The 25804-nt window shown below is 45.3% G+C and overlaps 1 protein-coding gene across 2 annotated transcripts in view; it reads left to right on the top strand.

Annotated features, from left to right (window-relative positions):
- Nucleotides 1–25804, top strand: part of Kif26b (kinesin family member 26B) — a 426094-nt gene that overhangs the window by 377488 nt on the left and 22802 nt on the right. For both annotated transcript variants that reach the window (XM_036202104.1, XM_036202105.1), the window contains one exon: nucleotides 25364–25526. In XM_036202104.1, coding sequence (XP_036057997.1) covers nucleotides 25364–25526 — 163 coding nt within the window. The remainder of the gene's footprint in view (nucleotides 1–25363; nucleotides 25527–25804) is intronic.

The raw sequence follows: 25804 nt of genomic DNA, 5'->3' as shown, positions 1-25804 counted from the left end.
TGAGATCCCAATTTATTCATGGTAGTCACTAGTAAGCTCTGAGCAGAGGCGGCTGTGCTCACTCCTCGTCCCTCTTTATGGCTGAATGGCTCCACCACGCTGAAATGCATTGGGGCCGGTCTCTTATGCCAAACGTCAAACCATAAGCAAGCACCCCCAGGCAGCATCTACTCCCAGAAGTCTCCATCTCCCCGATGTACCAGAACCTCCTTGCACAGCCCATAGTGGGAACGCTTGCCTCCTCAGGCTCCAGTGGGGTAAGGGACCAGCATTATTTTAAGGACACCGGAGCACCTGAGCGCAGCTATGCACTCAGACCAGCAGGCAGCCTAGAAATAAATTCAAGTCACCACTCAGGTGAGGGGAAGGAGACAGCTTTTCCTAAAATGTTAATACCTCTCCTCATTTGAAAGGCAGTGGGGTGCAGATACCCAGAGACAACAGGTGCAGCCGCAGCGGGTCTGCAGTTTGGGCTGTGCAGAACCACCACCACAGTGCACAGAACACCACCTCAGTGCACAGACCACCACCACCACAGTGCACAGACCACCACCACCACAGTGCACAGACCACCACCACCACAGTGCACAGACCACCACCACCACAGTGCACAGACCACCACCACAGTGCACAGACCACCACCACCACAGTGCACAGACCACCACCACCACAGTGCACAGACCACCACAGTGCACAGACCACCACCACCACAGTGCACAGACCACCACCACCACAGTGCACAGACCACCACAGTGCACAGACCACCACCACCACAGTGCACAGACCACCACCACCACAGTGCACAGACCACCACCACCACAGTGCACAGACCACCACCACCACAGTGCACAAACCACCACAGTGCACAGACCACCACCACCTCAGTGCACAGACCACCACTGCAGTGCACAGACCACCACAGCAGTGTACAGACCACCACCACAGCAGACCACCACTGCAGTGCACAGACCACCACCACCACAGTGCACAGACCACCACCACCACAGTGCACAAACCACCACAGTACACAGACCACCACCACCTCAGTGCACAGACCACTGCAGTGCACAGACCACCACAGCAGTGTACAGACCACCACCACAGTGCATAAACCACCACCACAGTGCACAGGCCACCACCACAGCAGACCACCACTGCAGTGCACAGACCACCACAGTACACAGACCACTGCAGTGCACAGGCCACCACAGCAGTGTACAGACCACCACCACAGTGCACAGACCGCCACCACAGTGCACAGACCACCACCACAGTGCACAGACCACCACCACAGTGCACAGAACACTGCAGTGCACAGACCACCACAGCAATGTACAGACCACCACCACAGTTCATAGACCACCACCACAGTGCACAGAACACCACTGCAGTGCACAGACCACCACCACAGTGCACAGACCACCACCATAGTACACTGACCACTGCAGTGCACAGACCACCACAGCAGTGTACAGACCACCACTACAGTGCACAGACCACCACCACAGTGCACAGACCACCACCACAGTCCACAGACCACTGCAGTGCACAGACCACCACCACAGTGCACAGAACACCACTGCAGTGCACAGACCACCACCACAGTGCACAGACCACCACCACAGTGCACAGACCACCACCACAGCAGACCACCACTGCAGTGCACAGACCACCACCACAGCAGACCACCACTGCAGTGCACAGATAATCACTGCAGTGCACAGGCATTCTCCCACAAGGGCTGAAAAGCCTCATCACTCATTCCCCTAGAGTCTGTGTAGATTTGGGGTTTCTCTGCTTTCTCAGAACTGGAAACTTACTCCAAGAGGTTTGGGAGACTGGGGAAGTGGCTAAACTTGCTGTTAGCCCCATGACGTGGACTGTATCACGCTGTCCAGTTCCTATGGATTTGAATGTAGATGACTTACAGGTACCATAAAATTAAAGAGCTATTTGCCAGGGAGAAAATGCAAAAGAGTATCAGCTGGAAGGTTGACTCAAGATAGCATGAAATTGGCGCGAGCTCCGTGGAAGGATCTTTGTGTATGAGAGAAGCGCACATGTGCATGTTTAACCTCTTCTAAATGCACATTAATGCTGGATTATCTCCTCCTGATTTACAGGGAGAACATCAATTTAGAACTATTTGCACAAACTCTGGATACCAGTTTATAGCATTCCCTGTTTAGAAATAAGATAACCAAAGTCTCAGGTTGCCAGGCAACCGTAGCAGTGATAATTCTTGGTATTGCTGCTTTAAAAACATTCATTTTTATACATTTTAATGACTGTTAGGAAGCAAGGAGGGTGAGCTCAGAGCATCTCTGGGACACAGAAAGGAGTTGGGTTTTTATGAGATCTTTCAGCACGCCACTCTCTTTTATTTCTCCTTCCTTGCCTCTTCCCTGGCCAGTGGCATTTTCATAGTTCATTACAGAACTGACAGAGACCGTTACCATTTTCTTCACAGTCCAGGCAGCAATTGTCTATTGATTGACTCCCCCAGCTTGATATGTGCAAGTCATTAGAAGAGAAATGATGTGATGTGGGACTCTATCGGGCTCTAGCCTGGATTCCATCATCAGCTGTCATGTCTCAAGTTGGGTCCCTCCTTTCTGTTCTGGAGAACAACTCTCCTGAACTAGGGGCAGAGTGTTGGACCCCTAATATGGCCAGAGCCTCTGAGCAGCAAAGCCAACGCAGGTGACCTTTTTCTCTGCCCACAGCCATTAGCTGCTCTTAGATAATGAAGCATGATAGCTTGAGGACTGGATGGGAGATGGGAGACTTCTTCATTTCTCTTTGGGCTCCAACTTTATCTTCCCTTAGCTTACCTTCTGAAGTTACCCATGGAGGTCTTCTAGATTCTGAGTCAACTGGCAATAGATCCAAGAGTAGACTAGGAATTGAAACCCCACAATCTGTCAATCCCAGCAGAATAGAGGGTGCTTTCCCTGCCCCTCCACAGAGGCCCCAGGACTAACACTCAGGTCAGCAGCACTGGGTCCCTTCCCCAGACAGCCATGGTAGTCCAGAGGGGAAGGCAATATGGGGTCTAAGGGAAAAAGGAGACAGACAGTCAGAGCTGACTGGTTCATTTCTGATTTCACACTTACCATCCCAATAATCAGACTCTCTCACTGCCATGAGTAAAGAGGCAGAAACAAGAATAGGAATTCCCCCTCTCAGCCTTTCAAAGGGAATGGAAGCTAATTTATGAACTGCCGGATCAGAGGAAGATGGAGAAAATTGTTTCCGATACTTATTTTCTGGCTTTTCAGCTACATGGCAGGCAGTTAGCACCGTGTATAAATCGGCTCTCCATGTTTCTAAATGAGAGCACAGTGATAATACCTCTTACTATGCCACTGAGGCTGTTACAAATGCTTTATGGGGGTCTACTTATGACTATGACTCAACCATCCATCTTATGGCCAAAACTGTGAAACTGAGGCACAGAAAGGTTGAGTTCCTTGTCCAAGTTCACACAGCTGTTACGGAATACAGCTATGTTACTGTTTCCCTGTGTGTCGCTGCTGCCTAACATGGTACCCAGAAGGTCGTTGGTGGCCAGTGAACATTGTCAACAGATGTGAAGTGTCCATGGATCGCATGTGTCCATAAAGCGTGAGTTTAGAGGATTGTAAGTGTGAGTGTACACTGGGGAAGGGCCAGAGAGTCCAGTGTATACATCCAAGTGGCCTCCTTGACCTCGACTCTTTCTGTGGTGGCTGGCCAGGTGCCAGTGGTGACATGGAACATGAGCTAAGGAAGAAAAAGGAAAAGAGGTCCCTCATTCCAGACCCAGGCCGTAAACCAAGGAGCAATCCAATGTCCCGTGACAGTGTTAAGAGCTGAGCCTGTAACATAGCCCTGTAATCCCAGAGGTGGAGGCAGAGGGATTGCAAGTTCAAGGCCAGCCTGGACAGCCTAGTATGAGATGCTTTCTTAAGGTAAAAATGGCAGAGGGGGGAGGGATGACATCGGTTAATGGCTCAGTGGTAGAGTGCTTGGTTAGCATGTGCAGGTCAGATTCACTCCTTAGTAACAACAACAACAACAACAACAACAACACACACACACACACACACACACACACACACACACACACACAATTATGTTCGGTAAGATGCCCTTGGCCTAGAGCTTGTGTGCAGGGGAAAGAGGGCTCCGAAAGCCTGCAAGTGGAGCCCAGTGCCCTGAGTGCCCACTTAGCACTGGCTATGGAGTGACTTAGCCAATGTCAGCCATCTCACATCCCCCAGAAGTAATAAAACTGAATAACTCATGGTTCCTCCACCACACTGTAAGTTGAATTGCTAAATGATCTTATTAATAAAAAAAAAAAAAACCCGGAGTCAGATATTGAATAGAAAAAAAGCCAACCAGCCAGCCAGCCAGCCACAAGTTCTTACCGCTAGGAAATCCTCAGCCCAGAGAGAAATACTTCCTGTCTACTCATGCCTTATATGCTTTTCTGTGCTCTGCCATCTTACTTCCTTTCTCCGCCCAGCTTCATCATTTCCTCATTCTGCCCAGCTCTATCACTTCCTATCTGTCTGTCCAGACCTCCAAACCTCTATGGTTAACTAGCACTGGGATTAAAGGCATGTGCTACCACTGCCTGACCTCTATGTTTAATATAGTGGCTGGCTTTTTCCTCTGATCCCCAGATAAGCTTTATTGGGATGCACAAATAAAATATCACCATACCACACAGCCCTCCTACTTTGCTTGGGGGATTCAGCAGGAAAAATAGGTTCGTTTCCCAAACTGGAGAGCTGGGTGCTGCCCACAGTTGTCCGATGGGACCATGATTGTGTGTTTCCTTTCCTGAAAGATTCCTGAGAGAACAGGTTCCCAGGCCCCTGTCACTAGGAGAGGTTATCATCCTCTGGGTCCTGAAGTTTGGCTACATAGCAGCTATGTGATGAAGGGATAAGCAGGAGGTACAACAGATGCCAGGGGTCGCAGTGCCCCAAATAACCAGCTCCCTCAAGCATCTGGCTGAGAGTCGAAGCATTGGGAACTTGCCCGGGTGCCAGATCAGACAATCACTCCCACAACTGGAATCTGTCAACTTTCTTCACTCTGAGCTCCCACAGAAATGTGGTGGAGGAAGAGAGCTGTGTTTTCCAAAAGAGATGATGCCACCTGGGCTGGCAGAGCCACACTCAGGTGAGGCCAGGGAACACAGATGCCAGCACCGTTGCTGGTACTTAGGAACCAGTTCAGTACTCATTTTCTACCTTAAAGTCAGGATTTCATTCTTGTCCCCCACTTCTGAAACAAAATTAGGTCCCATGGGTAAAATGTCTCGGAGGCACTTTGAGAACATGTTCCAAAGGTGAAAAGGCCACTGTGTGAGCATATTCTAAAGTTTTATAATCTGGGTTCAGCTGGCACCATCATAGCAATTTACCCACCCGAGCATGTAAAGCAGACATTTCTTTTGACCAAATAGATTATAAGTTCCTTTCATTACATTGGAGCCCTCAGCCCACATGCCTGACACAGATCTAAGAGAGCGTAGTTCTAAATTCTCTGCACAAGAGTGAAGTGAGTTTAAGGGAATTAGGGGCTCACTGGGGTTGGGGGAGCATTGTGGAACCCCCAGTCAGCATCTGTTAATTCTGCCAACCAGAGTGTGATGCATTGTATAAAGACATATCCTTCATACAATACCAATGAGGCAGCCACACTAGGAAAAGCTCCCAGGCAGAACCCGTATGTAACATGTTACAGAGGTTGAAGAAAACTATCTGTGTGGACTTGAAGAGGACTTTCTTCTGAAGAGCTTTACGTGGCCGCGTTTGATAGAAATTTCCTGTTGCGTTTCAGACCCTGCCTGGCTCTTAATATAGAGCTGCTCTTCATGGAAGTCAAGGCTATTCTGACCAGTAGGGGGGTTCTGGCCTATAGGAACCAGAGTTCAAGGCACTGGTTCCCCAGGAGCTGAGGGAGCCTACCAAACACACACAAGAAATAGCTGGAGAAATGCGGAGCCTAAGTACAAATTTTGTCTTAACCCAGTTATTCGTGTTGATCGTGTCTCCATTCAAAAGTACCCACTGGGTCTTGGTACCAGGAGGGGCACTGAGAACAATGTAGCAGATGACAGCTCAGGAGGTCAGGGGGGCCAGACAGGAAACACCAAGTGTGCTACATAATGATCATATGCACACCAGCCCCTAGCCCCCAAGGAGGGAAGAAGAAATGGAGGCAGGAGAAGGAGCCATGGCAACCTGCTGCCTCAGCTGATGTGGCTAAGTTGCCATCTCTCTCCTCACCTCCCTACTCCTGCTACACCAGTTAAGCACCATGTAACCATGTTTTCCTGTCTCTCCACCACCCACTCTTCAGAGGCTGAACCCTCCGCAGCTGCTCTGCCATGTGCTGCGCTGATGTCGAGCTTGGCTGATACCCATCGTGATAAACTACTGAGCTAAATGAGACTCCAAACCCACAGCTTATTGTTATCTTTAATGATAACTAATCGGCATATCACAAGTCCTGTTCATTACAGAGAGCAAACAGCTGAAGGAGGATGGCTTGAGGTTAGCGCAAAATGCCCTTAGGCACCCCGAGGGCTCTGTGCTTACTCAAGAATAGCTTGATTTAGGCACAATTAGGCATTGGAAGGGATGGAGCATACAAATGAGTCAGGGCTTAATTCATTAAGAAACTGTCTTGAACATTAATTGAGCTTCAATCAGAGTATCCAACCATAAATTCTCACCTGTTTCACAACCGGTTCAGGCTCAATTGAGCATTAATAGTTTTTTTTTTTTTTTTCTGGTCCATGCAAATGAGGTGATAATTCATTCTGTTGTGTAATTGAATAATTTTCAAATAGATTTATTCACGGGAACAGTTAAATTGTACCCAAGTTGTCTCATGTAGCTCATGGTGCTTTAGCCAAGGCAAAGCTGAGTTCCATTCTGGCACAATAGAGAGCTCACGGAACAGAGGTGGGGCCAGTGAATTCACTACAGGTTTGAGGAGCGGTAGACCTTAAGACACCTGACAATGTTCATCCAGCCTTTTAGAGCCACGGCCCTAGTTGTTATTTGGCTTTTTTTCTCCTTCCTTTCTTACTGCTACTTACAAGTAGGGTCAATAAAAATTTGCAGGAAGTCATTTCTCAGTTGGCGGTCACCATTTGTCAGCATACACCCTCCAGTTTTGTGCCCCGACACGCCAGCCTTTCCGAGAGTTCAATATGTCAGCCTACTTGGTGCGTTCCAGACCAGTGAGAGACTGTCACACACACACACACACACACACACACACACACACACACACACACACAAGGGTTGACAACTCCTGAGGTGTGACAACAGAGGTTGTTCTATGACTTCCACATACATGCTCTCAAACACGTACATACGAACACATGCACAATTTTGTTTTCACGTGTTCCCCATGGCCTACCTAGGAAACTGTCTTCTCTATGAAGCCTTCCCGGAGATCGTCTCTCCTAAAATGTTGCTCCAGAAGAGTTCTGTCTAACTTGTCACAGCCATGTCTTCTCTGAAGGCTCCTCACAGTCACCCATGCTGCATTCACTTGTTTGTTCACATTGCTCAGTCCCCTGGCCTATGAGCTCATCACAATGATGACAGCCTCTCCCTCGGGTTCCCTGTTAGTTTACACTCATTTGGACTGACCCAACTTGATCTTAAACCCTGTGTCTTTAGTAATACATGTGAATCAACTGGACAGATTGGCCTCCATGATCAAAACACTACCCTGGCAAGCTCTCTCTGTCTGATGTCCTGTGGATCAACAGATCTTCCTACTCTGCCTGCTTAAACACACTTACCAGTGCCCTGTTAGCTCCTAGGGATGCCTGACTGTATTTCTTTCTGAGGCCTGGATGGCTTCTTCTTGTGTGTGAAGATCAGAGATCAACCAAAAAGCTCCACAGTGGATAGTGGATAGTGTCACTCCATGCCACAAGCACACTCTCAGTAGTATAGATATACCTGCATCTTTCTACACAGTCAGCATCTAAATTCTCAGGCTGAACCAATTTCCTTGGCTTTTATTCATTTTTATTACTGATTGACCTGGTCATTGGCAATCATAGGTCCTCTTATTCCAGGCTTAATTATTGATATTAACTCTTAGATCACAATTGCCCTTCATACAATTATGTGCATGTGTGCATATGCATGTGTGTGTTACAGAACAGTGATGAAAAGGTTACAGATGTTGACAGTGATCAAAGAGGCCTTACTGAAGGTAAGAGCTGGGAGCTGATGCAGATGTAAAGAGAGTCATTACATGTAGATAGGGCATTAAGGACCCTGTCACAGACATGGGTCCAGGAAAAGAGAAACTCAAGGGGTTGCATCAAGTGGGACAACTCATCCAGGAGATTGTTGCTGATGTCCCGTGGCATGTGAACTGAGTGTTTGCAGGATGGCTGGATGCTGTTGCTGTCTCAGTATGAGCTCTCTGCTTTGATATGTCGACACAAACCCCACAACTCTCAACGCAGAGGATAAGAGGCAGTTTATTTTGAAGCCAGATATGAATGACCATGAACATAGATCTAGGTCACCCCAAATTCCATGTTCCAATGTGGAAGCAGTTTCATGAAGTTTTTATAGTAACAGAGCAAAGAAAGTCATAAATAAATGCTTTCTAAACACATTGGTGGGAGCATTCAATAGGCAGTTCAAGAACAGTTGAGAAGTCTCAGCCAGAGGCCTCAGATGATGTCCGACAACTCATAGCCATTTGGTTGGTGGAAACTAGGGTTTTTGTAAGCTAACACATTCCAAAATGTTTTGATCTGTTAACCACAGGATGTTATGTACAACACAGAAGTGGGTCAGGGATGGCTCTTTAAGGGACTAAAGATAGTCTGAGATAAATTATAATCAAGCTCTGGACCTGCAACATTCCATCCTCTGGACACTCACTGAAGATCTAATCCCTTAGTGAGCTTTATAGGAGGTTTCTGTAGGAAGGTGCAGCTTTCCTGAGAACTTCATTCATACAGATGATCCAGGTGAGGGAGTTGCACCCATTCACTGGTCTGGTGTGCTCTGTACATTCACAGGCCAAGTTTTGCTGCCAGCCTTTGATAGGCCCCTGTGTCCACATGTGTTCTGACTTAATTTGTTAAGTCCAGAGGTATGTCGCTTGCCTGATTTGCTGAGCTGTTGGTCTGGGGACAGACAGTGGTGCTGTACTTGCCCAAACAAGATGCAGAGTCCCTCTGCCTCAGCCATGGCTCTCAAAGTGGGGCAAAGCATGCTGTTTTGTGAATGGAGTCACTCAGGGCCTGAAAGCCACTGTTCTGTGGAGTATGAAATAACTGAGAGAAGCCATGGATCTCTGCTTTCTGCTATTTTCCAAAAGTTTTAATTGTTCTGGATCCCCACATTCTGACCTTTGTCCTCATCTCTGCAGGTTGGCTCCTAGTCTTCAATACCACTTCCTTTTCTCAAAGGCTGGCTTCCTCAGTACCTCTGTTACCTGTTATTCAATCCCTACTCCACTCTCCCCCTTCTTTTCTTATATTTTGTCTGGCTGTCTAGTTATTTAACGTTGAAGGCTAAACCCAGTTGTGCTCTTTAAACACAGCACAAAGCAGGAATTGGTCATCCCTGGTCATTTTGTTGTTGTTTATTTCTTCGAGCATCTTAATTTCCCTAAAGATGTTAATCGACTTTTCGTTGTTTACTTGAAATCCATGTGTGCATCTCATCTGCCATCTGCGTTTCCTGCTGCTTCTGTTTCATGGTGCCTCCAGTCTTTGCGTGTTTATTTTTGTTTGGGGACTACTCCTTTGCATGGGCATTTTATTCCTGAGACCTGGATAAGGAGGATTTACTTTACAGAGTGTTTGTATCTAGCTCTACGAGGTGCCAGTTAAGGATAGTCTAAATTGTATTCTCAGCTTGAAATATTTTGGACCACCCAGCTCCTGAGACTCAAGATGGTCAGCTTGTGTATGATTCAGACTGAGGTTCCAAATTCTTAGGCCAAAGTCTTTCTACTCTTTAGTGCTGGGTTTTATGTTTCAAGAAAAATCATGTCCTCAATATGTGATAGGGATATTGGTTGAAGAAGGAGAATTTTCTAATAAAATGTCCATATTAAATGGGTCTGGGGCTCTGTCTTCTGCTTCACATACCAACCCCACCCCCAGCCCAGGCCACATAAAAACCAAAGCCTGTGAGAGCACCTGATTGGCGAACAGCCTCCTGGTGAAAGCCAATGTTGCTACTCCACTTCTCCTGAGTTCCCGACTTGAATTGCTCCTTTGACTGAGATCACCTTACTCTTTTGCAAGCTCAACAAAGCATCTAATATGATTTTAACAGCTATCCACATTGTGTAATTGTGCTTGGAAAGGTCTCTCTGGGTACTCAACCAGCATTTTGTTCTTTTACTTTGTCACTTACACATTCTCTCACTTCTGAGCAAGGGGACCATATAATTGATTACCTGAACGAAGGCTCTTTTGAAAGTGAAAAAGGATGTTCCATGTGATTTAACGTTTTGAAGTATTTTCTCACAAATCTGAGAACACAGATGAGCCACTGAAACAGTCCAGCCTCTCAAAATTTACTCCCACCACTTCTCAACCTGTTGGCCAAGATCAAGTGCAAAATTTACTCTCAGACATCTTACAAAAGAAAAAATGTCTCTACATGTCAAAGAAAAACAGTTCAAACTTCTTGATTGCTTCTCTGAATGTTAAAGAAAATAAGGAGAATTATTCCAGCTGTAGCTTTATGTATTTTGATTTGCCTTTGTCTTTTCTGGCTTGGATTTTGCAATGCTTCTGATCATTCATGTCCCTGAAAGATCCATGTGTAGAAGGCTGGGTCCCAGCTCCCAGTGCCAATGGTAGTGGGACCTTTACCAAGTGGGGTCTAATGGGAGGAAGTTAGGTCATTGGGGAGTGCACTTGAAGTGGGTATTGGGACTACCTCTTCCTGGCACCCAAGGGGGATCAACCTTACTCACCCACACACTCCTTCCACAATATTTGACCTTACCACACCCCAAACAAGGTGAACAGATTGTGGGCTGAAACCTCTGAAACTGTGAGCTCAATGGAAGCTTCTGCTCTTTAAGATAGTTACAGTATTTTTGTTAAAGTCATTGAAAGGTAACTAATACAAGTCCCATCACAGTGTTATTTTCCTTAACACTGAATTTTTTCAACTATTGTTTTAAAACTGTAATACAGATTTTTTTATGTGATAACATATAAAATTATCTGTGTATTTTGATAGCTGCAGCTTCCCTTTCTCTTGGCAGACTATCACAGTTGAGGTAAAAGTAATTAGGAATTTATGTGCCCCACAATCTATAGTATATTTGTTTCAATAGGATGTGTTTTTCGAGTAAGAAAAAAATTATACACCAATTTCCAGAAAATAAAAAAGAACTACAGATTTTCTCATTTTTAATCTTTTATGTGGCTTGAACACTTGTCCTCCATATCCCAGGGTCCTCTGTTTGCAGGTTTTGTTTTTAATAATTGCAATTCATGGCCAGTCTCAAAGCCTGAGGTTTTCCTCTTTCAATTATTGAGTGCTTTATTGCAGATTACAATTCAGTTTGGACAAAATTCAATTCTAATTTAGATGACTTGTTTCCAAAACTTTAGCACTCAGATTGAGACATGAAGACTGCTTTGTTTTGTTGACATTAAAGCTATCAGCAATTTTATGCTATTCCATTTTATTCTTTAAAAATCTCAAATATTTTAGAAATCTAACTAATGACAGGAAGCAAAGAGAGAACTGTGTGCTTCCTTGATGAATTGGGGACTTTAAGATCCAACCAAGCTTCCTCATAGACATTTTGCCATTCAGTTGCATACTGATGGAATCTAATGAATTTTCACAGCTAAAGCTCTTATTTCTCTGTGTAGAACTTCGTCTTAGCACAGTTACGAATTGCATGAGTGTATCAGTTAGGAAGACATTTATCAGAAGACATTTCTCAGTTTAGCAGGACTAATACTGTAAAGTGTGACTCCTCATATGCTACACGCCTCTCACATGTGTCTGCCGAACCGAGGATAGAGGGCCAAAAGGTCTGCCCACACCACAGTCTGGTAATTATAATGGTTTTTTGTTTTTTTTTTAAGTGAGAAATCTAGGATCCCATAAGCAGATGAGATACATGATGTTCAGCACAAAACCAAGACATCTGGCAGATCAGGACACACAGGCTGCCTACTAGAGTCTGTCCATCTGACATGTATTTGTATTTCCAGGGCAGACAGCATACAGTATCTCTGATTATCAATGCAGGTTTGCTGAACAAATGACTCTAAACTTACCCATGTGTCTAAACATGACATTCTGTATGACAGTGCAAGGGAGTAAGAATTGGGGCCCTTTGGAGCTTTGTAACAAGGTCTTCCAAAATTCCACCAAGGGCTGAAGAGATAGCTCAGCAGTTAAGAGTTCTTGCTTGCTGCTCTTTCAAAGGACCAAAGTTCAGTTCCCAGTACCACATGGGGTGGTTTACAACCTCCTGTGAGTCCAGCTCCAGGAATCCAATGTCCTCATCTGGCCTATGTGGGTACTGCACACATGTGGTGTATATTCACACAGCCACATAAATTTTAAAACAGTTTTAAATCCCAAATCCCACCACATAAATGGCTGCTCCCTTTGCTTACACTTAACCCCCAAGCCAAGGTGACTTGTTTACACTTAACCCCAAGCCAAGGTGACTTGTTTACACTTAACCCCAAGCCAAGGTGATTTGTTTACACTTAACCCCAAGGGATACTCGTCACCCTTTCTGGAGATATATATATTTTTTTTCTCTATGCCAAAAGTGTTAGACTATACCAACCAATTTGACCAGTCCTTTTAGCCCAGACAGACTGATAGAACCCATTGGTTTTGGCCTTGTGAACTTCATACCTGTGTGTCTACCTAAGGATAGCCCAGGGGTCATATAACATGGATCACCTCACAATGGGCTTGATGAGTTGACCAGAACTTTGCCATCAGATTGGAGCCACAATAATGGATCCGTTGGGGACACTATTACACATTCCTCAAGTGGAGAGCCTTGGTGCAAATATCCCTCCTATAATATGCCGTCAAGGACTATAATATTTGTAGACCCAAGCAGGCCAGCTTGCTCTGGAGACTGAAAGAGCCACTTTGGCATTACGCATGGGAGACTGAACCTTGTAGGAAGTACCCACTGGAACCCCTGTTCAGTAATATCTGCTTTGGTTTTGTTGTGACATTGGCTCCTATGGACAGCAAGAAAAAAAGGCTTAGATGAGTTGTTCTCAGCCTTCCTAATGCTGCGACCCTTCAATACAGGTCCTCATGTTGCTACTTCACAATTGTAATTTTGCTACCGCTATGAATTGTAATGTAAATATTCTGATAGGCAACTCTTGTGAGGGTTGAGACCCACACATTGAGAACCACTGTCTTAGAACTTCTGGTGTTAGGAAGTGTCATGGGGTAAAGGCTTCTTTTAGTGGATAAGTTTAACCATTAGATCAAATAATGTTTCTAGGAAGGCAACTCTGTTAGACCCTGTACTGGGTCTGGATATGGGAAGAATAGACCTCTGCTCTCATTCTATAAGAAGCTGCCTGCCATCCTCTATGGTATTTGGGACATCTCCCAGCCATGGGGTGCTCTTCATGGCACTATGGGAAACCAAGCCCACCTCCCCAGTTTCCTCTCCCAGCCCACCTCCCCCAAAAAAGAAAGAGCCCAAGGAAGGGAGGTATGCTTGACTCCTAACCTGTGACTCCCCTGTCAGCAGGACTTTGAGAAACTGACCCATTAAGGCTTTTTCAGGAGATGTAGGAGTAAAGAGCAGAGGTAGAGCCCTTGCTTAGCCTGTGTACGGTCCTGGGTCCTATGCCCGCCTCTGGAAATAAGGGAAGAAAGCGGATTCGGTCCGTAACTCAGATCACAGTTTTATGTACTGTAAAAATGAGTAACTTATTTTTGATACTATGGGTGGAACAGGGCCTCCTATGAGCTAGGCAAGTGCTCGGCCACTGAGAGAGTCCCAGCCCAGAAACAAATGACTACTTATTACCTAATTTTAGCAAAATGTAAAACTCATGCATCTTACGTCCAAACAAAGCTAGAACCACAGGGAAATGAAACCTTCTAATACAATACATTTTTCCAATGTTTCATCCCTTCCTGTCATTCCTCATTAAGGTTTCATAGGCTCTCTCTGAATTTATTAAAGCGTGTGAACGTTCATCTGTGTTGTCTTTCCTCAGACTTGTACCCTATGGCAGAAACCAGTCTTCAACCCAATTTCCTTCTAATTATCTTCCAATTGCTGGAGCCTATTCTTCATGCCAGTGCAGTTGGCCCATCCTGTGAGAACCCTGGGGTCATGTTTCTCTAAACCACACATGATACCCAGGAGTCATCCCAACAGGCACTTCCCTCATAGCCTCCCAAAATTTAAGTTCTACTTGGTCTCAAAAGGAATGTAGGCCAGGAGAGCTCACAGTGCATGTGTAGGAAAATGGCCTTTCCCATTTCCCAGCTGGTGACGGGGAGTGGCTTACATAAAGACAAGTGTTGGACAAGTGTCCTTGGACAAAATAAACCACATATTGGAAAAAATTTGAGACATGTACGCAAAAAGAGTTAAAATCTGAGTATGAAAAAAAAGTTACATAAAAAATGAAGCATTCCTTATACATCAAAAGATACTGCTGAGAGGTTGAAAACAGCAGACAGAATGAGGAAAAAGTATTTTCAGGGAGAACTAGGCATGGCGACACACACCTCTAATCCCAGCACTCAGAAGGCAGAAGCAGGTGGCTCTCTATGATTTCAAGGCCAGCCTGGTCTGCATAGCGAGTTTCAGGCCGGCCATAACTGCACAGGGAGATCCTGTTAATATTCAGAATGTATAGAGCTGTCCTACAGCAAAACAACTAAACAATGGACAAAGAACTTTAAGGGAAGCTTCTGCGTGGAAGACACACGAATGTGAGCACATGAAAACACGCTCTATGATACAACTAAAGCCTCAGTAAGACCCACTCCACGTCGGATACGGAGAAAAGGGAAAGTAGGTTTCAGATAAGAATGTGGAGAAAGTGGTGGTTTTATGCAGCAGAATGCCACAGCCCTCCTCTAAACACGTCCCTAAACTAAGGGCTTCAAAGGACGTTGGCCAGGATCCAGGCTTGACAGCAAGACTTATTCCACCCCTGAGTGTCACATGAACTCCTGAAAGCCTTCCAAGAATGACTTCATAGGAAAGCCATGTGTGGCCTTCGGGGCTTAGGTCAGTGGAGGAGTACTGTGTTAGTACCTGTGACGACCTGTGTTCCATCCCGGCACCATGTGAGTACTTGAGAACCCCCCACTACACACACACACACACACACACACACACACACACACACACACACACACACACGCACACACGCACACACGCACACAAACGCACACGCACACGTGCGCACGCACGCACGCGCACACACACGCACACACGCACACAAACGCACACACACACACGCACACACGCGCACACACACATGTCGCCACCACAACTCTGCACCGCACGCCACACACGCACACACGCACACGACGCGCACACACACCGCGCCCACAACGCACGCGCGCGCGCACACACACCACATACCACACCCCACACACGCACACCAAACGCACGCACACACACACACACACGCACACACGCACACAAACGCACACACACACGCACACACGCACACACACACACGCACACAAACGCGCGCGCGCGCACACACACACATACGCACACACACACACACATGCACACAATAACGCACGCACACTTGTGTGATAGGGAGGGGATTATTGTGAGTTCCAGTGACCAACCAAACATTTGAAAAAGCAATAGAAAGAAAAACCAAATGTTCCTAAGCAAAAGTACCCTTAGGGAAGACGTGATAAATACCTCTAAAAATGTGAAAAGCCCATGTGAACAGTGAGTTTTTTCTTACCCTATATGATCCTAGAGGGCAGAGCTAGTGACCCTCAGTTGACACTATAAAGATTGAAGTTAAATATAAGGAAGAAATTTCTAATAATTAAGGCTATCTGAAAATCTGCATGCTGCCCTGGGAATATGTTAAGTCCCCCCAAGTTAAAAGGAAGGCATCACTGCGTAAAGCCTATTACCCATTACCATGGCAATCCTTCTATTGGGAAATGCAATAACCTCCCCTACAAGAATCTTCAACTCTATTACTTTATGGTTCTATAAATATTTTTCAGTCTTGACACAGGACTGTATTCTGGAGTTGGTAGGCTATTTATGCTCTGATTCTGAGTGTGTGAATTATCTTTCAAATTCCTGACATGGTGCCTGGGTGCTAGGGCTGCAAATGAATGATTCCCTAGGCAGAATGTAGATTTCCAATATGTAGAGTAATTTAGATCCTACCTCATAGCCATCACTGAGTGGCATCTTTTCTTACACCTATGAGGATGAATGGGCTGTTAAATAAGCAAAAAATGGAAGGTTTCTGTGGAATGTATGCAATTTGTTGAGCAACCCCATACTTGATAAACATGTTAGTTGACATGTTGTATTGACTACCATTCTTATAGAGTGCACTTTAAACTCTAGCTTCTGCTGGTTACACAGTCACTCTATTTGCTTCTTTGGCTGAGATTGCTCACTACCTATAGCTAGTCTTTTATAGTAAGAAGCTTGATTAACATAAACTTTACCTCAAAAAAACAAAACAAAACAAACAAACAAACAAAAAACAACCATGAACTTTACCTTAATTGAATAAGTCCAACAGCAATGTCTAGTACCAAATGGATTCATGTGGCCCAAATCTCACACAGCCTTCATCTCCCTAAATACACAGTGGTAAACTGCTGGAGTTATAGCTCAGATTTCACAGACTCTCACTCATGCCCGCAATGTAAAATTATAGCTATAGAAACTCTTCCAACATAGGCATTTTTGGAAGGCCCTCAGAGAAGTCCATAAATGCTTATCGTGTGCATGTTTATTTTCTGTGTTAGCTTTTCATCACTATGACAAAATGCCTGAGATAATCAACTGAAAAAATGAAAAAGGTTTATTCTGGGCTAACAGTTTCAGAGTTTCCAGTCCATGATTGAGCCACTGCTCTGGGCCAGTACCAGGGAAGAACATCACAGTTTTAAGTCTCTATCCATTTTCAGTTTGTTTTTGTGTGTGGTGTAAGGTCCAATTTTATCCTCCCCAATGTGGCATCCAAGTTTTCTCAGCACCGTGATTTATGGAAGACATGGCCTCTTTTCTTCTGCAGTCTCTTCTTAATGCCTTTGCCAAAAACCGGTTGACCGTATATGCTTGGGTTTATTTCTAAGCTCAGTGCTCAGTCCTGCTGGTGTCTGTGTGGTTTTATGCCAAGACTACACTATTGTTGTTTGTAGTTTTGTAATAGAATTTTAAATTCTTCAGTTGTGAGTTCTCAAACTTTATTTTTCTTGCTTGTAATTACTTAGCTACTTAGGGTTTGAGTCCCCCCCCCCCATTTCTGTAAAGATTCTGTTGAGATGTTGATAGGTATTTCATTAACTCTGTAAATATTTGGGGCAATATTGTCATTTTAACTGTATTAATTATTTCCCATGATTCTGGAGTATCTTCCCATTCATTTGGATCCTCTTTAATTTCTTTCATAGATTATTAAAATTTCTGGTGTATAAGTCTTTTACTTTCTCAATTAAATTTGTTCCTAAATCAGTTTTTATTTTCATGCCATCTTAAAGTGGGTTTACTTCTTTTGAAATACCTCATTATGTATAGAAATGCCGCCATTTTTTTGTGTATCAATTTTCTCATGGGTGAGTAAAGACAGTTTTCTCTCTTCCTTCCCCACCAGCCCGTATTTATTTCCATTTCCTTTCCTACCGCCTTGTCTAAGGCTTCCTACACAGGGTTAAAGACCATGCTAGGAAGAGATACCTCTGCTTTCCTTCTGATGTCAGTGGGGTGGATCTGTGTTGATCTCATCTGGAAACTTTACTGAATTTGGTAGTGGTTCCTTTGGGAGAGTTTTCTAAGTTTTCTACATATAGGACCAAATGGAAATAATTTACTTCTTCCATTCAGATTGGGATCATTTTTATTCCTTTCTTTCTTTCCTTATTTATTTTTGAAAGACAATTCTTGCTTTAGTAGGACTGTGTTTAATAAAAATGGCAAGATAGGCACCCTTGTACCAGGTCTTAAAGGAAACACTTTCCTATTCTCCCCACTGATGATGTTAACTATGGGTTTTCCACAAATGCCCTCATTATGCTGAGAAACTCTCCTTCTATAATTAGACTGTTGAGAGTTTTTCTAATTTAAAAACAATGCTGAATTTTATAGAATGCTTATTATTTAATCGGAATGATGGTAAGAATTCCTCCCTTTGGTCTATTAATGGGATGTCTCGTTGATTGACTTGTAGAGGTTGAACCAGCCTTGCATGCCAGAGACAAATCTTTCTTGATCATAATGTATAAATTTTATGTTGAATTTGGTTTACTAATGTCTCACTGAAGGTTTTTACATTACCATTATATTATATTATATTAATAGCCTATAGTTTTCTTTAATGTCTTTGTCAGGCTTAAAGTGACAAAGTTTATCAAATATGTCTAAGATATTCCCGTATAGCTTTAAATTTTGGAAGAGCTGAAGAGGTGTTAGCATTATCTTTCTTTGAAATCTCTGAATTCAGCCATGAAGCCACCCAGTCCTGGGTCTTCCTTTGTTAAGAGATTTTAATTACTATTTTAATCCCTCTCTTCCCCCTTCTCCTCCCCATATAATATACATGAGAGTTTTCTGCAGTTGCTTATAATTGTTAAAACAATGAGTGCTTTTTACCCTGTAACTTTTCTAGTCTCTTCCCAACTAATTTCTGTCATGAAGTTTACTCGTTCCTTCTTTTTGCTAACTGTGGAGATTCCTCCTCCTCCCCCTCCTCCCCCTCCTCCCCTTCCTCCTCCTCCTCCCCCTCCTTCCCTTCCTCCTCCACCTCCCCCTCCTCCCCTTTCTCCCCTTCCTCCTCCTCCTCCCCCTCTTCCCCCTCCTCCCCCTCTTCCCCCTCCTCCCCTTCCTCCTCCTCCTCCCCCTCCTCCCCTCTTCCCCCTCCTCCCCTTCCTCCCCCTCCTCCCCCTCCTCCCCCTCCTCCCCTTTCTCCCCTTCCTCCTCCTCCTTGTAGTGCCATCTTTGGCTGTTGCTGGCACAGGGATCCTTCTTCTGTTAAATGTAGGCATCGATTGCTGTACTTCTGTGACTGGTGCTGCTTTCACAGCAATCCCTTGGGCTTTGGTGTGAAGTTTTCCCACTGTTACCAGTTTCAAGATGTTTTTCTATTTCCCAATTTGTTTTCTTTGACCAGTTTGATTGTTTGGGCACATATTAGTGTCCACATTTGCTTTTGGATTCTTTTTTTTGTGTGTGTGTGTGTGTGTGTGTGTGTGTGTGTGTGTGTGTGTGTGTGTGTTTGGTTTTGGTTTTGGTTTTTCGAGACAGGGTTTCCCTGTGTAGCTTTGTGCCTTTCCTGGAACTCACTTGGTAGCCCAGGCTGGCCTCGAACTCATAGAGATCTGCCTGGCTCTGCCTCCCAAATGCTGGGATTAAAGGTGTGCGTCACCACCGCCCGGCCTGATTTTGGATTCTTAGTGTTGTTGTTTTCCCTAAAATGAGGAGTTGCAGTATCAGGTCTGATATGACCAGCAAATGGTTGTAATGGCTTGGGATTGCAGGCTGGGAGTGCTCAGAGGGGGTATAGAGCCACAGTTCTGAACTAGGGGTCCCAGAAACCTACATTAGTAACTGGGATTTGGGCATGGTTCACTCTCTATGGCATAGTTGGATACTTATTCCCCACAGAGCTGGTTGATGACACCAGGCACACTCCAGCAGCTTAGACCTAGAGTACTGGGCTACTGTTGTGCTTCTGACTGGGCTGGGGCTGATGTGCACAGCACACAACAGTGGCCTGCTTCCAGGGCACAGATGTCATCTGGGATCTAGAGTCAATACAGCACAGGAACAACTCAGGCCCAGAGTTGAGGCTACATGGTCGCAGCACTGGACCCTGGAGTGATGGTTCACTGGCAGTGCTCCAGTGAGCACAGAGCTGTGGCTTGAAGCTTGAGGGCCAACAGTCAGGACAACGATTCCTCCACCATGCAGCACAGCAGGAAGCTTCGGCATCTCAGACTTCAGGGATTCAGTTCAGTTTCAAGGAAGCAGGGTGCTACCGCTGTTTGGTCTGGAGGACAGGAAGTGACAATTCACCAGCACTGTTTCCTCAGGACTGAGCTGTCCCTTCAGCTCAGCCCCAGGAGGTAGAGACTTGGCTCAGCCAGACCCTGTGAGGCAGGCCACCAAGTCAGTTCAGGTGCTAGATGGGGTGCACAGTGCTGACTTCTTCTATGGAGCAGCTCAGTAGCTTAGCAGGGATACCCCACTTATGGCTTAGTGCCTATAAGGACTATAGGAGTCCTCTGTGGTAAGAACCGCATGTGACCAAGTTGGTGAAGGTGAAGCATGGCCCTCCTGGCTACCGTCCTTGCAGGAAGGAGTATGTCTGAGGTGATCTTGACTGGAGTTCCAGGCAGGGATGCTGGGGCCAGGTATGTCCTTCCTCACTGTGTGTTTGCCCTGAATGTCTGTGCTCTGGCACCCTCATTTAGTTATTTTTTAAAAATCAAAATATAGTTATATACTTGTGGCCTTGGCTGTCTTTCAGGGTATTCTTGGTAGGGGCAGCTAGTCAACCATCTTGCTGATACCAGTTGTCATTAGCTTTTATTGAATATTGTCACAATGAGGTTCTACATAGTATTTGTCTGGTTGAATCATGGTTCCTTATGTATGGTCAGTATCTCTTACCTGAGTCAGTTGGTGCTCCATAAATGCTCGTTAAATGAGCAGCTGCACTCCCTCATGAGATAATTAGTTCACTGGACACGAACAGCCGAGCAGGCTCTTTGCGAGGACAGATCGCCTCTGCATGTAACAGGAAGTGATTTGAGCTGTGACAATGGCCAGGGCCTGGTGCTCCAGCGATTTCTAAAGCCAAGTTCTTTGTCAGTTTCTGTGGAGTTGATTTTAACTATTCCTCCATGAAACATCTAGATAGACATAGGGCAACAAAGACTGCTGGCTATCAAATACAGATTATAGAATATTATGGAACCCAAGGTACGTTCAGTGCCTAATGGTTCTGTCTATGTAATGATGCTACCATGTGTCATTACTCTATAGCAGGGACAGACACATTCTACAAAGGGCCAAGTATGTACTTGTGAGCTTTGTTATAGTGCCTATGAACAACTAGACGATAACACTCTATCTATGAGATCAGGCAGTGAACCCAGTTTGGGCTTCATGGCCCTGGGCTATTTGCACCTGTTCTAAAGCTGTGTGTGTTCTTTAAGAATTACTGCCCAGGCATGGAGACATACACCTTTAATCCAGACCTCAGGAGGCAGAGGCAAGTAGATCTCTGTGAGTTTGAAGACAGCCAGGGGTTCACAGTGAGACTCCGGCTCAGCTCAAAAAAAGTTATTCATAATTAAATATGTTCTTTAGCTTGGGGTTGTATTTCAATGATTGCCACATGTTCAGGGCCATGGGTTCCATCCCCAGCAGTGTAAAACATTATTGTGTTCATTTTTCCTCTCTTTTCCTGCCCTTTTATCTAATAAAAGGATTGTCTTCTTTTTAAAAACAAGACTGCTTTTCTCAGTTGTTTTAAAACATATATATGGCCAGGACAGGCAGGAGCCAGGAATCTGTGCTCATAAAAGATGGCTATGTGGGAAAGCGATATGGTCCCTTCTCAGGTGTGTTCAGCTCTGCCTCATTACCTGCCCTTCCCGCTGCTATCCAGGCAGTCCTCCAGGGCCATGAGACCCATATTGTTGCTCATTCCAGCCAGCACAACACTGGGGCCACGTCAGCGAGCTTCTGCTTCTCTTCCTGACACTTCAGTCTTCATCCAGTGGTGACTGTCATCCTCAAAACTCCTCAGAACCTTCCTTCCCAGAGCCCTCCAGAATGCTCAGTTCAGCCTATCTCTGGCAGCCTTGATAGCTACCCTGTTCCCACCTACCTTCTCAGTTGTCTTTGTTCCGAGTCAAAGCATCACCAGGAGGCTGAACAAGCCATGGCTTCCCAGCTTTCTGCTTCCCTCCCCCATGATTAGAGGCCTGTGTTAGTCTGGCTAGCAATTCTGCTGACTTTCTTTCCAAAAGATTGCAAAGATGTCAGTTGCCAAGCAACACACATGTCATGGCTTCTTCCAGCCATATGGACTCTTTTTTAAAAAGCCACAAATATTTGTCTACAACTGTATCCCACATGGGGATGGTGTGGAGTGCAGGACAGCACACTGGTGGAATGTTGTATTGTGTTTTTTGACTTGGGATCTTTTCCTGAAGGCTTACACGGAGTCATATGGAGAGCGGGAAGTGTGTGCCTTTGGCCATGTGCAATGATGAGCAAGACTTCCCACAAAGAACTTCAGTTTAGTCATCTGGGGTGGGGGGACAGGGAGCATTTGTAAATCCTGTAGTGGCACACTGCCTACTTGATAAATTTTCTTTGCAATCTCCAAGTCAATCCTCCTGGTGTTTTCATCGGGACTTAATGTGGTGGTATTGTGTTCCCCAAAATATTGTGCACCCTAATAAACACATCTGGGGTCAGAGACAGAACAGCTACAATATTAAGCATAGAGGTTAGGCAGTGGCACTCACACCTTTAATCCTAGCATTCCAGAGGCAGAGATCTGTCTGGATCTCTGTGAGTTCAAGGCCAAGGCCACACTGGAAATATCCAGGCATGGTGACTCACACCTTTAATCCCAGAAAGCGAGCCTTTAATCCCAGGGAGTCATGGCAGAAAGGAAAGATATATAAGGCGTGAAGACCAGAAACTAGCAGCATTTGGCTGATTAAGCTTTTAGGCTTCTAGCAGTAGTTCAACTGAGATTCATTCTGGATGAGGACACGGAGGTTTCCAGTCTGAGGAAACAGGATCAGCTAAGGAACTGGGGGGGGGAGGTGTCTGTGGCTTGTTCTGTGTCTCTGATCTTCCAGCATTCACCCCAATACCAGGCCCTGGGTTTGATTTCATTAATAAGACCTCCTAAGATTCCTGCTACACAGTTGCACAAGGTAGGGGAAATTTTGAGCCCCTAACACACATGCTCTCCTCTGAGGTGTGACAGGGTGAATGCTGCCTTCTGTGCTTCAGAATGTTTCAGCTTTCTGTCCATGAGTTCACTGTTTCAAATGACTCCCCAGCACGGCACCAAAGTGCTTCCTAACAGAAAGAAGCACAAAGGGGATGATGCACTGTGCCTCATGGAGAAAGCTTCACCTGGGTCTGAGTTAATGTGCTGTTGACTGCAAGTTCAATGCAAAGGTAGTATGATACAGCCAGAGAGAAGGAGGGATTTGCCGACTGTAAAGGAAGCCACTCCTGAAATGGTGAAGGTCACATCTACAGTTCATGATGAAGCTATGAAAAGATGAAGAGGCTGAATTTGTAGACTCGTCAGCTGCTGAACAGTTAGAGAGGAGGACAGTGGGCGGTGCCACTGTGAGACTGAAGGCCAGCGACATCTACTGTCATACCTCTCAGGTCCAGGGGATCATTGAAAACTCCTGATAGTATTTGATCATAAGGAAATGTTGCATAAACACTATTATTTATAAAGAATCCCAGATATTAAATAAGGTACCTTTCAATTAGAAACTTTACTTAAAACAAGGTAACCTATTGACAGTTGACCAGATTGTCTTCCCCAAAGAAGTTCACAGGAATCCAAACTGTGTATTTCCCTTTGCCAGCCATGGCTCATGTCCCATAATTCACTGCTCATGGTACTTTACAGTGTGTAACTGCCATGAATTATAAGAGTTGACTGCACATGGTTACAGCCCAGTCTAGATGGCATCCATCTTTCCCTTTCTGTGGCTCACTCAGGTACACCATCTTTGCTAAGTGTCTCTCAGGGTTGGGCCTCAACCTCCCTCCCGAGACATCCCTGAATGGCATACTTTGAAGGGAGTTAAATGTGATCAGATGCCCCCAATCTCACCCTCCTTTCACGACTTCCATCCCTGATTATTTTGCCATCTTATATTTATAAATTGCTCTGGAGCTGGGACACAGCAGCTCATCATTTCCAAATAAACAACTTAATTGGTCCTGGGTATGAGAAGAAACTAGTACACCACCATCTCTCCTCCCTGAAGCCAGACATAAGTCATATGGAAAAAAAAAAAAGTTCTCTGATGACAGTGGTCAGCTTCACACACAAAGTCTGCTGAGCAGGACAGACCTCTCCAGGGGATTCTGCAGGGACATGGACTCGAGGAGGACTCCTCCCATCTGAGCATGAAACACAGCCATAGGAAACCCAGAGAGTGCCCCAGCCTTCCAGATGGAGTGCTCCAGGGACGAAACGGCATTTCACCCAGGGAGTGTCTGCATGGAGAGGATTCGGGAAGCAGAACCCTTTCAAAAGTAGGGCAGGATCTTGCTGGAGTAAGTCCAGGGATGGAAAAACACACGCCATTCCTTCAGGTCAATTCTTGAGCCTAGAAAGCATCTGAAAAGCCCGAGCCTTGTTATCACTAACCAAGATAGTGGTTTCACATGGCAACTAAGTTCCCAGAGGAAGCCTTTCTAGAAAGTTCTGCTTTCTGTTGCTAAGTGACTATTTGGGCTGTGTCTGTGTTTTTTTCTAATTATTGGGAATACCGTTGTCTTTTCCTTCAGTGATACTGGGTACAAATAGCAGAGATGGGAGACAATGACAGTCACATGCCTCTATGCTATAAAGTGATTTTGTACGTGTTGTAAACACACAGGACTTCTGTGCAAGTTCGTGGGTCGTGCTTTTTCTATTATAAGGATTGCCTATGTGCAGAAGCTTGCTGAGAAGGACTATGTGCAGATAGCACGCCAGATCACTGGTCACAAAGCCATTTTCTCCTGATGCCCTCTCCTTGTTTCTATTCCCAGGCCTCATTATGTGCAATGTCATATGCACACAAACAGACACACGAGAACAGCCCATTGTGGCCAGGACGGAAGTGCCAAGGGAGGTGTTTGCATGAATCCCATCCTTGGAGTTAGAAGCACTTGCTCAGCTGCCAACTACAAATAGCCCCATGCTGCAAAGCAATGCTAATTAGTATGCCATTAAAAAAAAAAAAAAAAAAAAAAGGCAAGAAAACCACCACCCACAACCAAATAGCCACACACGAACCTGAAGTCCTGCCCTGACAGCCAGCATGAGGCATGGCCCACTAATGCAGCCTTAATCCACTTTGTTTGGCAGGGAGAGCAAGCTCACCATGCTTCTGAGGGAGTCTCTGGGGAATGTGAATTGTCGCACCACCATGATTGCACACATCTCGGCTGCAGCTGGTAGCTACTCAGAGACCCTGTCCACCATCCAGATCGCATCGAGAGTCCTGAGGATGAAGAAGAAGAAGACTAAGGTAAGGGACTCTTCCGTGGGAGGGAGACTACATTGGGGATGCAAACTGAATCCCAAAAGCCAATCAGTATCACCCTTCTCCGAGCACCAAGAACTGTGCAAAGGTGGCTGCTGCAGGCTCCGTCTCAGAAAAGCCTCCTGACTAACACAGGAGAAACTTGAGTCTCTTTTTCATGGTTGATGCTGGCCTGAGTCATCCATCCTGACCCCTGACAGGGACTACTTTAGTACCTTGCCACTGCAAGATGAAAAATGTCTGAGGGGTGGGAAGGATCAGTC

Source organism: Onychomys torridus, chromosome 11 (genome assembly GCF_903995425.1).
Source record: "Onychomys torridus chromosome 11, mOncTor1.1, whole genome shotgun sequence".
Taxonomy (NCBI): Eukaryota; Metazoa; Chordata; class Mammalia; order Rodentia; family Cricetidae; genus Onychomys; species Onychomys torridus.
This window is presented reverse-complemented; position numbering and strand designations above follow the sequence as displayed.